Consider the following 13,715-nt stretch of genomic DNA (forward strand, 5'->3'; position numbering starts at 1 on the left):
ATTTCCCTTATTTCTCAATTTCTCTAACAGACTTTTACGCTCGTTTGAGTCTCTAGGCAGGGAAAATGCATGCACAACATCAGGAGCCGTTTTGTGCGTTTTCAGGTGGCGGGAAATTTTAGCTTGTGGTTTGCCACAAAAATAGCAGTAATTTCTTTTACTTAAAGTCATTTTTTCTGATTCAGTTTCGCAAAGCTCACTTTTATCTTGTGGCTTGTCCTTTGTCAAGTTGTGGATTAAATTCGTTGAATCTGATTGTTCATGCGCTTTGGAGATGTCATCTTGGCATAGCAGACCTTTTGATGTGCTTGGCAATAATGAGATGTCTTCATCTGAATCTTCATCATATGACTCTGAATCTGGCACATATTCTTCTTCTGATATGCTGTGGTTGCCATCATCATCGCTTGATATTTGATCCAGAACTGAATGTGGCAATCCATCCTCCCCTGAATATTCAGAAATTTCTTCTTTCTGGAATGTAAGAACAAAAGTTTTTTTAATTGATCAATACTTTAGACAGGTAAAAAATAAACTGAAAAAAAGTCAAGCCAAATATGAATGGGATACACACCTGTGTTGACTGGTGGCAATTCTGATTTGCCAATTTTGCAAGGCAAGATTTGTGCCAGACCCCTAAACAAACTGAAACACATTTTGATAGACTTAATTTAGCTTTGCAGTTCTATTTAAGTGAAGTAGTTTTTTGTCAAAGCATTGCAGTAATGTCAAATGCTGAAAAAACAAAAAAAAACAAAACTGTTCACATTAAGGATATTTTAATGACTACACATACACTGCTAATCCCCCTCCCCCCCCCAAAAAAGGACATCCCAGATGTGAATGAAGGAATTATTCTTATTAAATACTTTGTTCTTTAGGTAGTTGAGTGGCATGAAAGTGTGTAGTTGAATGTGTGTGGCCTCCAGATGCCTGTACGACTTCCCTACAATGCCTGGGCATGCTCGGGATGAGGTGGCGGATGGTCTCCTGAAGGATCTCCTCCAAGACCTGGACTAAAGCATCTGCCAACCCCTGGACAGTTTGTGGTGGATGGAGTGAGACATGATGTCCCAGATGTGCTCAATTGGATTCAGGTCTGGGGAACAGGCGGGCCAGTCCATAGCATCAATGCCTTTGTCATGGAGGAACTGCTGACATACTCCAGCCACATGAGGCCCAGTGTCGTCTCGCATTAGGTGGACCCCAGGGCCAAATGCACCAGCATGTGGTCTCACAAAGGGTCCGAGGACCTCATCTTGTTACCCAATGACAGTCAGGCTCTCTGGCAGGCACAGAAATGCCACCCCTCACCATTACTGACCCACTGCCAATATGATCATGCTGGAGGATGTTGCAGGCAGCAGAACATTCCCCACGGCATCTCCAGACTGTCACGTGCTCAGTTTGAACCTCCTTTCAGCTGTGAGGAGCATAGGGTGCCCGTGCTGAAGTTGCCAAACTTTGTGTTTTCTGGCAAATGCCAAACATCCTGCATGGTGTTGGACTGCAAGCTCAATCCCCACCTGTGGATGCTGGACCCTCAAGTCACCCTCATGAAGTCAGTTTCTGACCATTTGAGCAGACAGATGCACATTTGTGGCCTGTTTGAGGTCATTTTGCAGGGCTCCTCTTGTTCCTCCTTGCACAAAGGTGGAGGTAGCGGTCCTGCTGCTGGGTTGTTGCCCTCCTATGGCCTACTCCACATCCAGGTAGCACCTCCATGCTCTGGACACTACACTAACAGACACAGCAAACCTTCTTGCCACAGCTCACATTGATGTGCTACGCTAGATGAGCTGCACTACCTGAGCCCCTTGTGTGGGTTGTAGACTGTCTCATGCTACCACTAAAATGAAATCACCGCCAGCATTCAAAAGTGACCATAACATCAGCCAGAAAGCATAGGTGCTGAGAAGTGGTCTGTGGTCACCACCTGCAGAACCAGTCCTTTATTATGGTGAATTGACTATAATTTCCACTTGTTGTCTACTCTATTTGCAAAACAGCATGTGAAACTGGTTGTCAGTGTTACTTCCTAAGTGAACAGTTTGATTTCACAGAAGTGTGACTGACTTGGAGTAACATCGCATTGTTTAAGTGTTCCCTTTATTATTTTGAGCAGTTTATGTTATGGAATGGGGAATTGAGGACAATCCCAAGTATACCATTTTTACAAGGTCCTGCACCAATGAGGTAATACTGCATTTCTTTAATTAGACGTGACCACCCATTAATTAAAAAGGGAGCAGTGTTCATTTCAGCACGTCTTAACTTGTTGAACTCTATTAATGCTTTTTACTATACACTGTACCTATTCACTAAATGTCTCACCTTTGCACTTAAAGCCAAGCCACTTGAGGGAGGAAACCGGTCCCACACACTGAATGCACTTGTCCAAAGATGATATTGTTGTGCACACCAGACGATGATTGTGACACTGTTAGCAAAATATTGCAACATTTATTTGTTTTGGACAGTTGGAAAGGTGTGTTTTCAATTCAGTTGCAGATATCAACTAATAAACTTCGTCCATGTAAATCACATCACACCCAGGTGACTGCCAAACACACACACACACACAGCATCCATAAAGAATGATGATAGATTAAATTATTAGTTCATTAAGTGGTACACTGGATTATATTTACCCTTTCAGGCTCTGGATGTTTCAGGTCCAGATCATTGTTTGGAAAGCTGTTTGGTTGCGGCTTTAGGCAGCTCACAGTCTTCTGAATCTGGCTGGTCTCAGTCTTCGTGTGTAACAGATAGAGAATGAAGACAAAAGAACAGTAATCTGACAGTTACTAAAAATGCATCACTCAAGAGGATGAATAGACCATTTCACTATCGGCAAATAGCGTAAGGTACACATCGTGCATGAGAAACATTCATTAAAATCTGTCCTAGGTCAATGTTACCTCTTCAAAATCTTGCACTGAAGAAGAATGCATGGCTTCTGAGCCTTGCTGAGGCATTTCTTCATCAAGATCCTGCAACAAAGAAAAGATGGCACAAAGATTAGACCAAGTGCTCTTCTTGCAACTGTACTGGGCAGTCCTGTGCTTCTGTCTTTAATTTGCATGTGTGTGTGTGTGTGTGTGTGTGTGTGTGTGTGGGGGGGGGGCTTTCCACTCAAGAAATGTTTTCTTCTGAAAAAAATACTGGCTACAATAATTAACAACTGATTCCTTTGCAATCATCCATCCTCTTCCACTTATCCTTATCAGGATTGTGGGGTAGCAGTTTTGGGGCCTATACCAGCTACCATAGGGCAGTACAACCTGGACAGATCACCAGTCTAACATGGAAGGACAAGCATTTGCATTCACACCAAAGGGCAGTTTTGAATCACCAGTTAACCTAACCCCATAAGCTACATCTTTGGACTGTGGGAAGAAGCCAGAGTACACAGCGAGAGAGCCCATGCACTACCAGCAGTAAAAAGTGCCTAAAACAAGTTAAGAAGTTGTATAGTACTATCTATCTTAATGTTCAAGCCTGAGTTTCAAACCACATAGAAACAAAGCACATGTAGTCAGTTCTGCATGCTGTAGGTCAAACTGTCAAGAAATACGAGAAGACCCCTAAAACCAGAGTGATGTCACCATGAAGCAAACTTTGACAGAGTCTCCCAATAACAGTGTGGTCCTCCTAAGTCACATTTGGGTGGTTAACACACACACACACACACACACACTCAGATGTTATCCAGACTTGCACTTTGAAACAATGAAAAGGACCTACAAGCCACAGTCCATGTAAATCACATCACACCCAGGTGACTGCCAAACACAAACACACACAGCATCCATAAAGAATGATGATAGATTAAATTATTAGTTCATTAAGTGGTACACTGGATTATATTTACCCTTTCAGGCTCTGGATGTTTCAGGTCCAGATCATTGTTTGGAAAGCTGTTTGGTTGCGGCTTTAGGCAGCTCACAGTCTTCTGAATCTGGCTGGTCTCAGTCTTCGTGTGTAACAGATAGAGAATGAAGACAAAAGAACAGTAATCTGACAGTTACTAAAAATGCATCACTCAAGAGGATGAATAGACCATTTCACTATCGGCAAATAGCGTAAGGTACACATCGTGCATGAGAAACATTCATTAAAATCTGTCCTAGGTCAATGTTACCTCTTCAAAATCTTGCACTGAAGAAGAATGCATGGCTTCTGAGCCTTGCTGAGGCATTTCTTCATCAAGATCCTGCAACAAAGAAAAGATGGCACAAAGATTAGACCAAGTGCTCTTCTTGCAACTGTACTGGGCAGTCCTGTGCTTCTGTCTTTAATTTGCATGTGTGTGTGTGTGTGTGTGGGGGGGGGGGGGGGGGGCTTTCCACTCAAGAAATGTTTTCTTCTGAAAAAAATACTGGCTACAATAATTAACAACTGATTCCTTTGCAATCATCCATCCTCTTCCACTTATCCTTATCAGGATTGTGGGGTAGCAGTTTTGGGGCCTATACCAGCTACCATAGGGCAGTACAACCTGGACAGATCGCCAGTCTAACATGGAAGGACAAGCATTTGCATTCACACCAAAGGGCAGTTTTGAATCACCAGTTAACCTAACCCCATAAGCTACATCTTTGGACTGTGGGAAGAAGCCAGAGTACACAGCCAGAGAGAGCCCATGCATTACAGCAGTAAAAAGTGCCTAAAACAAGTTAAGAAGTTGTATAGTACTATCTATCTTAATGTTCAAGCCTGAGTTTCAAAAAATTTCAACATAGAAACAAAGCACATGCAGTCAGCTCTGCATGCTGTAGGTCAAACTGTCAAGACATACGAGAAGACCCCTCCTAAAACCAGAGTGATGTCACCATGAAGCAAACTTTGACGGAGTCCCCCAATAACAGTGTGGTCCTCCTAAGTCACATTTGGGTGGTTAACACACACACACACACACACTCAGATGTTATCCAGACTTGCACTTTGAAACAATGAAAAGGACCTACAAGCCACGGTCCATGTAAATCACATCACACCCAGGTGACTGCCAAACACACACACACACAGCATCCATAAAGAATGATGATAGATTAAATTATTAGTTCATTAAGTGGTACACTGGATTATATTTACCCTTTCAGGCTCTGGATGTTTCAGGTCCAGATCATTGTTTGGAGAGCTGTTTGGTTGTGGCTTTAGGCAGCTCACAGTCTTCTGAATCTGGCTGGTCTCAGTCTTCGTGTGTAACAGATAGAGAATGAAGACAAAAGAACAGTAATCTGACAGTTACTAAAAATGCATCACTCAAGAGGATGAATAGACCATTTCACTATCGGCAAATAGCGTAAGGTACACATCGTGCATGAGAAACATTCATTAAAATCTGTCCTAGGTCAATGTTACCTCTTCAAAATCTTGCACTGAAGAAGAATGCATGGCTTCTGAGCCTTGCTGAGGCATTTCTTCATCAAGATCCTGCAACAAAGAAAAGATGGCACAAAGATTAGACCAAGTGCTCTTCTTGCAACTGTACTGGGCAGTCCTGTGCTTCTGTCTTTAATTTGCATGTGTGTGTGTGTGTGTGTGTGGGGGGGGGGGGCTTTCCACTCAAGAAATGTTTTCTTCTGAAAAAAATACTGGCTACAATAATTAACAACTGATTCCTTTGCAATCATCCATCCTCTTCCACTTATCCTTATCAGGATTGTGGGGTAGCAGTTTTGGGGCCTATACCAGCTACCATAGGGCAGTACAACCTGGACAGATCGCCAGTCTAACATGGAAGGACAAGCATTTGCATTCACACCAAAGGGCAGTTTTGAATCACCAGTTAACCTAACCCCATAAGCTACATCTTTGGACTGTGGGAAGAAGCCAGAGTACACAGCCAGAGAGAGCCCATGCATTACAGCAGTAAAAAGTGCCTAAAACAAGTTAAGAAGTTGTATAGTACTATCTATCTTAATGTTCAAGCCTGAGTTTCAAAAAATTTCAACATAGAAACAAAGCACATGCAGTCAGCTCTGCATGCTGTAGGTCAAACTGTCAAGACATACGAGAAGACCCCTCCTAAAACCAGAGTGATGTCACCATGAAGCAAACTTTGACGGAGTCCCCCAATAACAGTGTGGTCCTCCTAAGTCACATTTGGGTGGTTAACACACACACACACACACACACACTCAGATGTTATCCAGACTTGCACTTTGAAACAATGAAAAGGACCTACAAGCCACGGTCCATGTAAATCACATCACACCCAGGTGACTGCCAAACACACACACACACAGCATCCATAAAGAATGATGATAGATTAAATTATTAGTTCATTAAGTGGTACACTGGATTATATTTACCCTTTCAGGCTCTGGATGTTTCAGGTCCAGATCATTGTTTGGAAAGCTGTTTGGTTGCGGCTTTAGGCAGCTCACAGTCTTCTGAATCTGGCTGGTCTCAGTCTTCGTGTGTAACAGATAGAGAATGAAGACAAAAGAACAGTAATCTGACAGTTACTAAAAATGCATCACTCAAGAGGATGAATAGACCATTTCACTATCGGCAAATAGCGTAAGGTACACATCGTGCATGAGAAACATTCATTAAAATCTGTCCTAGGTCAATGTTACCTCTTCAAAATCTTGCACTGAAGAAGAATGCATGGCTTCTGAGCCTTGCTGAGGCATTTCTTCATCAAGATCCTGCAACAAAGAAAAGATGGCACAAAGATTAGACCAAGTGCTCTTCTTGCAACTGTACTGGGCAGTCCTGTGCTTCTGTCTTTAATTTGCATGTGTGTGTGTGTGTGGGGGGGGGGGGGGGGGGTGGGGGGGCTTTCCACTCAAGAAATGTTTTCTTCTGAAAAAAATACTGGCTACAATAATTAACAACTGATTCCTTTGCAATCATCCATCCTCTTCCACTTATCCTTATCAGGATTGTGGGGTAGCAGTTTTGGGGCCTATACCAGCTACCATAGGGCAGTACAACCTGGACAGATCGCCAGTCTAACATGGAAGGACAAGCATTTGCATTCACACCAAAGGGCAGTTTTGAATCACCAGTTAACCTAACCCCATAAGCTACATCTTTGGACTGTGGGAAGAAGCCAGAGTACACAGCCAGAGAGAGCCCATGCATTACAGCAGTAAAAAGTGCCTAAAACAAGTTAAGAAGTTGTATAGTACTATCTATCTTAATGTTCAAGCCTGAGTTTCAAAAAATTTCAACATAGAAACAAAGCACATGCAGTCAGCTCTGCATGCTGTAGGTCAAACTGTCAAGACATACGAGAAGACCCCTCCTAAAACCAGAGTGATGTCACCATGAAGCAAACTTTGACGGAGTCCCCCAATAACAGTGTGGTCCTCCTAAGTCACATTTGGGTGGTTAACACACACACACACACACACACACTCAGATGTTATCCAGACTTGCACTTTGAAACAATGAAAAGGACCTACAAGCCACAGTCCATGTAAATCACATCACACCCAGGTGACTGCCAAACACAAACACACACAGCATCCATAAAGAATGATGATAGATTAAATTATTAGTTCATTAAGTGGTACACTGGATTATATTTACCCTTTCAGGCTCTGGATGTTTCAGGTCCAGATCATTGTTTGGAAAGCTGTTTGGTTGCGGCTTTAGGCAGCTCACAGTCTTCTGAATCTGGCTGGTCTCAGTCTTCGTGTGTAACAGATAGAGAATGAAGACAAAAGAACAGTAATCTGACAGTTACTAAAAATGCATCACTCAAGAGGATGAATAGACCATTTCACTATCGGCAAATAGCGTAAGGTACACATCGTGCATGAGAAACATTCATTAAAATCTGTCCTAGGTCAATGTTACCTCTTCAAAATCTTGCACTGAAGAAGAATGCATGGCTTCTGAGCCTTGCTGAGGCATTTCTTCATCAAGATCCTGCAACAAAGAAAAGATGGCACAAAGATTAGACCAAGTGCTCTTCTTGCAACTGTACTGGGCAGTCCTGTGCTTCTGTCTTTAATTTGCATGTGTGTGTGTGTGTGTGTGGGGGGGGGGGGGGGGGGCTTTCCACTCAAGAAATGTTTTCTTCTGAAAAAAATACTGGCTACAATAATTAACAACTGATTCCTTTGCAATCATCCATCCTCTTCCACTTATCCTTATCAGGATTGTGGGGTAGCAGTTTTGGGGCCTATACCAGCTACCATAGGGCAGTACAACCTGGACAGATCGCCAGTCTAACATGGAAGGACAAGCATTTGCATTCACACCAAAGGGCAGTTTTGAATCACCAGTTAACCTAACCCCATAAGCTACATCTTTGGACTGTGGGAAGAAGCCAGAGTACACAGCCAGAGAGAGCCCATGCATTACAGCAGTAAAAAGTGCCTAAAACAAGTTAAGAAGTTGTATAGTACTATCTATCTTAATGTTCAAGCCTGAGTTTCAAAAAATTTCAACATAGAAACAAAGCACATGCAGTCAGCTCTGCATGCTGTAGGTCAAACTGTCAAGACATACGAGAAGACCCCTCCTAAAACCAGAGTGATGTCACCATGAAGCAAACTTTGACGGAGTCCCCCAATAACAGTGTGGTCCTCCTAAGTCACATTTGGGTGGTTAACACACACACACACACACACACACTCAGATGTTATCCAGACTTGCACTTTGAAACAATGAAAAGGACCTACAAGCCACGGTCCATGTAAATCACATCACACCCAGGTGACTGCCAAACACACACACACACATCATCCATAAAGAATGATGATAGATTAAATTATTAGTTCATTAAGTGGTACATTGGATTATATTTACCCTTTCAGGCTCTGGATGTTTCAGGTCCAGATCATTGTTTGGAAAGCTGTTTGGTTGCGGCTTTAGGCAGCTCACAGTCTTCTGAATCTGGCTGGTCTCAGTCTTCGTGTGTAACAGATAGAGAATGAATATACAGTGCATTTTTGAAGAGGCTTTTGAAACATTAAATAAACTGTATGAGAAAGATAAGTTTCAAGCTATTGTCTTTAAAATATTCACTGTCATGTATAGAGAATTTAAGGCCCTATGATTAAGAGACAAATAGTCAGTGTGATTTCTTTATTTTTTAAGCCATTGCTAAAGGAGTAAAACAATCACCTGTAGCAGCAACGAACTGTCACTAGGGCCCATTTATCTTCAAGGGACAAAATTTAAAATGAATCTAACTAAAGAGGCTACACAGCAAAATCTCCAGTGTTAAATTAACACTAGAGAGTGTCTATATGGGTCCACACAACACTGTTGAGTGTTGAATTAACACTTTTGACAGTGTTATATGTTTAAAAGTAACCTAGTCAGTTTTGAAGATTAACAAAGACTAACACTGAGCAGTGCTGATTTTCTAACACTGGAATATTTCTAACATTTTGAGTTATTTTCCAGTGTTAGAAAATCAGCACTGCTCAGTGTTAGCCATTGTTAATCTTCAAAACTGACTAGGTTACTTTTAAACATATAACACTGTCAAAAGTGTTAATTTAACACTCAACAGTGTTGTATTTAACACTCAGAGGTGTGGACCCTTATAGACACTCTCCAGTGTTAATTTAACACTGGAGATTTTGCTGTGTAGAATCACATTAAACATCAATCACTGTTAAAATTTAGAAACCGAAAGCCATTTTTTATTTCTGCATACCTGCTGATATTTTTTTAGTGCTTTTAGAGGGCTTTGATGTGGCAGCCATCACAATTGCCTGTTTTCCATTAGTACCTACCCCTGTTTTTCCAGTAGGTTATAGTACCATGTAGTTTTTCAGTAACTACTGCACCAAGGTTCCAAGTGATCCAAAGTGATCAGAAAATTTGACATAGACTGAATGCCACCAGGTGGCTGGTCAATGGTGTCACTCGATAAGTTATGAGTGCGCCTCCTTCGTGAAAATCCAAGCCATCATTTTTGAAACTCTGAAATGTTTGAAATAGCGACCAAAATTAACAGCGTGATCCCTGAATTGAACACTAAAGTATAGACTGAGCAGCAGGCATTTTGTCACCTTGACGTCCATGCTTGCTGTGGCATTTATATCACTGGATGCTCGGCTGCATTGCTATAGTTACCCCAGGCACAGTAGGTGATACTCAATTTCAGTGAAAAACTAGATGCCCTAAGTCACGTTAAGCCAATTTGAGTAGGTACAAATGTAAAAATGGCTTAGGGTATGCAATTTATCAGTTCCAAAAAGTACAATTGTAGAAATACCTTGCATCTCCAGAGCCAATCCGAGTCACCATAATTATAGTCTATTTCTTCGCCTGGACTTATGTCTCTGCTTGCAAATAAGCATAGATGGGGCTTTCCATTGATATTTAATATTTTCATCTTAGCACTTGGACTGATGTGGTTGTCGTTGACAAGTCTGCCTAATGACCCATCTTCTTGAGATGCATCCACACTGTGGGGTTAGGCAAAAAAGTATTAGCTTAACTAGTTAGTTAGGAAGCTTTTTTTTTCATAAATCAAAAGCAATGTGTCATTTAATCTTAATCAAACTACACTGATATAATACGCACCACCAGAGTTTTCCATCAAACTTGAATTCAAACATGAACACCTTCAGGCTGTCATGATAAACTCTGTGTCTCCGCTCACATTCTTCTTTTGTTATGAGTTTACCTCTGTATTCCAAAAGAAAGTCTCCTTTTTGGAATGGAACAGTCGTGAAAATGCCCTGACCTGAATTGCAGAGGCATACCAAGTGAGTGACAAAAGACAAAGTGACAAACTCCAAATCTAATCCAAACTAAAGACCAACTTACCTTTGAAGGCATTTATGTAGTGGATATCAAGTCCCAGTTTGTCCCTTCCAGCAGAAACATGACAGACTGCATCCTCCCGTGGAGGAATGCGTCTCCTTCGCATGTTCTCCTGTACGATTGGCTGTATTACCAAAGCATATAAAGTATTACGATTATCGTCATCATTGTCATCATCATCAGTAGTAGCAGAACTAGCAGTAGTGTAGTTTACAGCATAAACACAGCTGACTTATTCATAGTGCTAATTTATGCCTTCTTTTAAAATGTTAAAGGCCTAGTACTCAAAATGGCGACATGTGACATTTCTGTAATGGCGACTGCAGAGAGTGATACAAGTACTGAGAAAGCTTAGGCATCAAAACTGTAAGAAGTTTTTTCTTCAGGCATATAAATAAATACACGACTAAATACACTTATACCCTTGCTTTTATTTTAGGGCTGTCAGCAGAATGACAGACATTGGACAAACTGCCCGAAATTAGCTAACAGCGACATCAGGGATTTTGACTCAGACTGCGCTGGTTTAATTGTTAATCGCGTTAGTCGCGATGTCGGCATTAACACGTTTAAGCCACAATAATGCTTTAACACCGAGTAAATCCTAACACGGGTTAGCCCGCTTTATCGCGTTGACGCGGTTAGTCGTCAGCCCTATTTTATTTACTCAATGACAAACGCTGGGGCCGTTTTACTTCTTCAAAGACTCACTAACAGTCCATAAAGCATAAATTAAACCAGTTTAATATAGGCCTGTGCACCTATAATTTCATATAGTATTAAAGTCATGGTGCATTTTACATTAAAAAAGGCTTACCTTTGTGTTTTTAATCCGTCTTCGTATTGCCGTCGACATACACTTGTTAAAGGGCACGCGCGCGAAAGTTGTGGCGCCGTTTCCTGTAGGTACCGCCTATATATATAGCCTACCAATCACAATGACTTCCGGCCGTGTGTATTGAAAATGTGTATTAAATTGCAGTACCTACACACATCCACTCTAACTCGAAACGTCGCTGTGCAATACACTGGAATACACAAAAATCAGGTGAGGGGTATAGGTGGACTTTTAAGAAAATCAGAAAATCTTTTAATTATAGTTTAATAAATGAATTTACACTACAGTTTAAGCAAATACAGGTCAAAAGATAAATAATGACCTCATAAGAAGTAGAAAAAATTATTATTTAGACACTTAAAAATGCATTTACAAGTCATGTTTTAGGGGGACACATGAATACACAGCAAAAAGTCGAAATGTCCCCGGAGCCCAGGTACAGCGCAGGTCAAATGTCAATCCATACCACATAGACGCACTCACACACACACACACACACACACACACACACACACACACACACACAGAACAGTAATGAGATAACTTTCAATTTTTAAGGTGGCGTCACTGCCAGTCATTCGCTGGATGACATGTAACTGATAATTATAAGACTTTTTATCCATTATTGCAAGTTTTCTGATATATTTACACTTTCACGCCTCTGATAACATACACATTCTGGATACATATTGTAGATTGTAGCAGATGTTCACAAATCTTTTACAGGTTTACAGATGTATTTATACATTTACAAATCTACAAACATGCATGTGATGCATGATATGGATCTCAGTACACAGCATCTTGATACACACACACACACTAATTACAATATGCACACTCACAGATAGTTTTGTTATAAAAATAGACTCATATTATTCTTGTGCACCTTGAAAATTGAATAATTTACAGAAATACCTGAACTTAAACATGCTCTGTTGATGAATTTTAAATCACCATGATGGTGATTGAAAGTGCGTAGTACAGCACTTTCCATGCCTTTCATGATATATCCGCTCTTTAAGTGATGACGTGATGAATCCTGCTTCTGGGCCCAAACTACTCTGTGTTTAATAAGGCTTTTGTGTTTTTTACATGTTTTAATGCTTTGTATCTTGTTCTATTTAATCTCAACAATCCCCTAAAAACAGTCAGTGATCACTGTTGGCCTCTCTCAGTTTTTATTACCGCTATTCATTTTAAATCTCATTTTTGTAAAACCGTACGATGTAACTACACCCCAGCAGTATATTAATGACTAACCTCGTATTGTGGATGGATTATTGTCCCTAACCTTCGGGAACCCTCACATTAACTTTTGGAGTGGAAGAAGGTTAGCATTCATCCTGCAGCTTCACTGTTTATATTATGCTAACATAGCTGTTTTGCTAGTGATCATGTAGCACATGCCAGCTAGCCAAACGTCAGTAACCCTACAAACGTCACTGCTGTTTACTTTCCTGTCTTCATTTATGTCGGAAGTGATAACAGAGTTGTACCTCTTAATTTTTTCAGAAATCCCTCAGTCAGAACATGCTATATGATATTTAGATGGAAACTAGCAAGATAACTTCCTGCTAACTTCTAACTCTATTAAATTTCATGAATTCCATTTTCATGGATGCCTGGATGTTAAACTTAGCTGTTACACCTGGTAGAGCAGCCACACTGATAATTTTATTACAGATGCAAGAATTTAGACAGTTTTTAACTCTCAGTGATGCCGCAGTGATTGTGTGACTTAGGGATCTGCTGCGGAGTTTGGGTCCAGATATGGCTAATGACGTCAGACTTAAAGACCGGATTACTTGATAAAGTTTCATGACATTTTTTCCCAAGGTTAACTTTGACCTGCTATGCTAACAGTGAAACTCAAGGTCAAGTGCATAAGCCAACCTAGGTACTCATGTCCCCTAAGGCCTAGTATTTGGGTGAGAACTTTGAAGAATATCCAGAAAAAATTGTGGGTAATATGAACTTTTCACTGATTTTCACATTGTGGACTTTTACCGTTACCTGATTTTGAACAAAATAAATCAGCTCAAGCTGGTATTGGTATCTTGAAAAATGTGGATGCAGACAAACGGACAAAGTTAACGTGGAACAAACAAGAAAACAAACA

The 13,715-nt window shown here is 40.9% G+C and overlaps 2 protein-coding genes across 3 annotated transcripts in view; both read right to left on the reverse strand.

Annotated features, from left to right (window-relative positions):
- The window catches only part of LOC309693020 (uncharacterized protein), a 6,018-nt gene extending 3,463 nt beyond the window's left edge, over positions 1 to 2,555 (reverse strand). For both annotated transcript variants that reach the window (XM_082511992.1, XM_082511991.1), the window contains exons 1-3: positions 2,335 to 2,555; positions 575 to 645; positions 1 to 474 (exon numbers count right to left, since the gene is read on the reverse strand). The exon at positions 1 to 474 is cut by the window's left edge and continues 1,492 nt beyond it. In XM_082511992.1, coding sequence (XP_082368118.1) covers positions 1 to 171 — 171 coding nt within the window. In that variant the 5' untranslated portion in view covers positions 172 to 474; positions 575 to 645; positions 2,335 to 2,555. The remainder of the gene's footprint in view (positions 475 to 574; positions 646 to 2,334) is intronic.
- Positions 2,556 to 2,624: 69 nt separating this feature from the next.
- Positions 2,625 to 10,664, reverse strand: LOC309703031 (uncharacterized protein; the record flags this gene model as incomplete). The annotated part of the gene is made up of 12 exons (XM_082527738.1): positions 10,513 to 10,664; positions 8,779 to 10,394; positions 7,822 to 7,893; positions 7,552 to 7,653; positions 6,591 to 6,662; positions 6,321 to 6,422; positions 5,368 to 5,439; positions 5,098 to 5,199; positions 4,145 to 4,216; positions 3,875 to 3,976; positions 2,922 to 2,993; positions 2,625 to 2,753 (listed from the first exon to the last, which is right to left on the reverse strand). Exons 2-12 carry the CDS (start codon positions 8,917 to 8,919, stop codon positions 2,625 to 2,627), a joined length of 1,038 nt encoding a protein of 345 aa, XP_082383864.1. The 5' UTR covers positions 8,920 to 10,394; positions 10,513 to 10,664.
- Between the last annotated feature and the right edge of the window lie 3,051 nt (positions 10,665 to 13,715).

Source organism: Aulonocara stuartgranti, assembly GCF_965226115.1.
Source record: "Aulonocara stuartgranti genome assembly, chromosome: 3".
NCBI lineage: Eukaryota > Metazoa > Chordata > Actinopteri > Cichliformes > Cichlidae > Aulonocara > Aulonocara stuartgranti.